Source organism: Gymnoscopelus braueri (assembly GCF_963280865.1).
Source record: "Gymnoscopelus braueri genome assembly, chromosome: 11".
Lineage (NCBI taxonomy): Eukaryota > Metazoa > Chordata > Actinopteri > Myctophiformes > Myctophidae > Gymnoscopelus > Gymnoscopelus braueri.
In genome coordinates, this window is record NC_137613.1 from 38,351,205 (window position 1) to 38,353,869 (window position 2,665).

Sequence of the window (2,665 nt, forward strand, 5' to 3'; positions counted from 1 at the left end):
TATTTGGGCAAAATCCGTCTCAGACAAACAACTACAGCTTTATATAGTAGATGTAACTTATCATCTACTATACAGTTTGCACTGAAAGTAATTTTGTCAAATTTTTACTTACACCTGTACACTTGTGATGTTACAAGAGTCAAATGTACACTACTGTAAATGTACACTACTGTAAATGTACACTACTGTAAATGTACACTAAGAAGAAATGATCAGAATCTGGAAAGGGAAGCAGGAATTTCATGGATGTTAGTTCTGGTTCTGGATCGCAGCAAGTCACCAACATGGCAGCTGTAGACATGGACGATGAAAGCATCTTGGCTTTAGTCTTCAAAGATGGCTTTTCAGAGAACAGGAGGAACAATCCGGACTTCATGGCCTGTTTGTCTGAAGTGAGCTGGTATGGAGTGGAGAAACTGAACCGGGAGCCGCAGAGGTTCGCAGAGGAACGGGCTCAGATCCCGTTGCAGACCCAGGAGCTTGTCTCCTCCAACTACAAGACGTTCATCCCAACGGCAGACTGCACCCAAGAGATTTACAGGGACTCTGGCCATGTCGAGAGCAGCGTCTCCAGACTGTTAGACAAGTTACCCAGCTTTGGTGAAATGAAAGAGGAAGAAGAGATTTTGGAGATCCCTCAACTCATGGACACCTGCGTCCACAACTGCTACTATGAGGACGCCCTGGAGCTGGCAGCTTATGTCAAGAGGCTGGAGAAGCATTCATCGCTGCCAGGAATCCAAGGAATTGTCCAGGAGGTGGGGCAGTCCACTCAGCTCATGCTGAACCAGCTGTTGCAGCAGCTTCGCAGCAACTGCCAGCTTAGCGTTTGCCCCCGCGTGATTGGCTATCTCCGCAGAATGGACGTGTTCACGGAGGCGGAGCTGAGAGTTAAGTTCCTGCAAGCACGTGGCAGCTGGCTGCACTCCATCCTCGCCGGTATACCCAGCGACGACCCGTACTTCCACATCACCAAGACCATAGAGGCATGCAGAGTCCACCTGTTTGACATCATCACCCAGTACCATGCCATCTTCTCTGATGAGGACCTGCTAATGCCTCCTGCAGGACAGATGATCAACAAGAGTGCTATTCTATATGGCTGGGTGGTGCAGATGGTGGCCGAGTTCCTATGGACCCTGGAGAGGGACCTCCACCATGGGGTGGGTGGACGACTTGACTCTCTGCTGGATCAGTGCATGTATTTTGGCCTGTCCCTCAGTAGAGTGGGGGTGGACTTCCGTGGGCAGCTTCCAGCCATGTTCCAGAGGGTGGCAGCAGACACCTTCCACAAAGCGGTCCAGGAGGCAGTCGGCAAGTTTCGGGAGGACATGAACCAGTACACACCGATTTCCCTGCCTGCCATGCTGAGTGGTACCATCCCAGTGGTAGTGCCCAGCACGCAGCCTGGCACCCTACAACCCCCGATGGCTCTTCTGGACTTCCAGCCCCTGGCTTGCTTCCTCAACAACAGCCTGACTGCCTTCAATGACCTGCGGCTCTGCTGTCCCGTTGGACTGGCCAAGGAGGTCACCAAATACCTTGAGGATGCACTTAAGATGGTGACCAAGCTGATCTTGGTGTTCCACAGAGCAGAAGAGTCTGCCTTCAGCAGCAAGGAGAAAGAGCTGTTTGTCCAGTTCTGCAGTGCTTTTGCAGAGGACCTAGTTCCTTTCCTTAACCGCTGTTTGCAAGTCTTGTTCCCTCGAGCTCAGTTAGCTCTCATTCTGGGCATTTCTCCAACACAGCTTCACAAATATGGCAACCTGGGTCAAGTTGATGTGGACACGGTTCTGGAGCCTTTGGAGTTTGTGTTGCCCAAGTGCGAGGTGGTGGCACCAGAGGTGGATATCAGAACTGAGCTCAGTAGTCTGACCATCCCAGAGCCTGTCCTCAGTGACATCCTCAACGCTGCAGAAGAACCACAACCCAAAGAACCATTAATGGATTCCACTAACTCATTGCCTCCTGAACCAGCCCAGAGCTTCTCTGACCCTCAGTTGGATGCTATACTAAATGACCCGAGGCCTGAGGTACTGGAAGTGGAGGCCACACAAGACAAGTTTACATTGGAGTAATGGTCAAAAATCTTTTAAATTTGCTCAGTTTCCCAGTTATATAATAATAATAATAATAATATTAACATTTCCAAAACAGGTTTACAAAGTGCTTTACAAAACAAGACAAAGATATAGCACTATACATTTCAGAAATCACTGTATACAGTAGTCAAATCAGGGCATTTCTCAAGCTGTCTTTTGGAAGTAGGTTGGGGGCATAATTTGATGACCACCAATATTTGAATTACTTAAAGCTGCAATCTTTATTTATTTATGTTCTACCCAGGATTCAACCCTGGGTGGCAAGAGAGTCAGGGAAATTATTTTAGATAGGCTCTACAGTGTAGAGAGATAGGAAACCAAGGGAGAGGGGTGAGACATGGGAGACAAGACGGGGGTTGATTTCAAGCCTAGGTCCGTGAGCTCACAAGGAGTATATGGTCTTTACACTGTAACTGGCTGAGCCACCAGGCACCCAAGGGATTTCTTAGGAATTCAAGATTTCAACTCTAGGTAGCTGGATGTGGGTTTTTGCTTTGTCCTCTGATGCAGTCTACTCCTGATTTCCATTTTACGGAGAGAGGAAGAATTAGGAGAGGGTAGGA

The 2,665-nt window shown here is 48.6% G+C and overlaps 1 protein-coding gene across 1 annotated transcript; it reads left to right on the top strand.

Annotated features, from left to right (window-relative positions):
• Positions 1 to 284: 284 nt before the first annotated feature.
• Positions 285 to 2,078, top strand: LOC308095617 (conserved oligomeric Golgi complex subunit 8-like; the record flags this gene model as incomplete). Its single annotated transcript, XM_080442668.1, has 1 exon — positions 285 to 2,078. The coding sequence occupies one exon, from the start codon at positions 285 to 287 to the stop codon at positions 2,076 to 2,078; it is 1,794 nt and encodes a 597-aa protein (XP_080298794.1).
• Between the last annotated feature and the right edge of the window lie 587 nt (positions 2,079 to 2,665).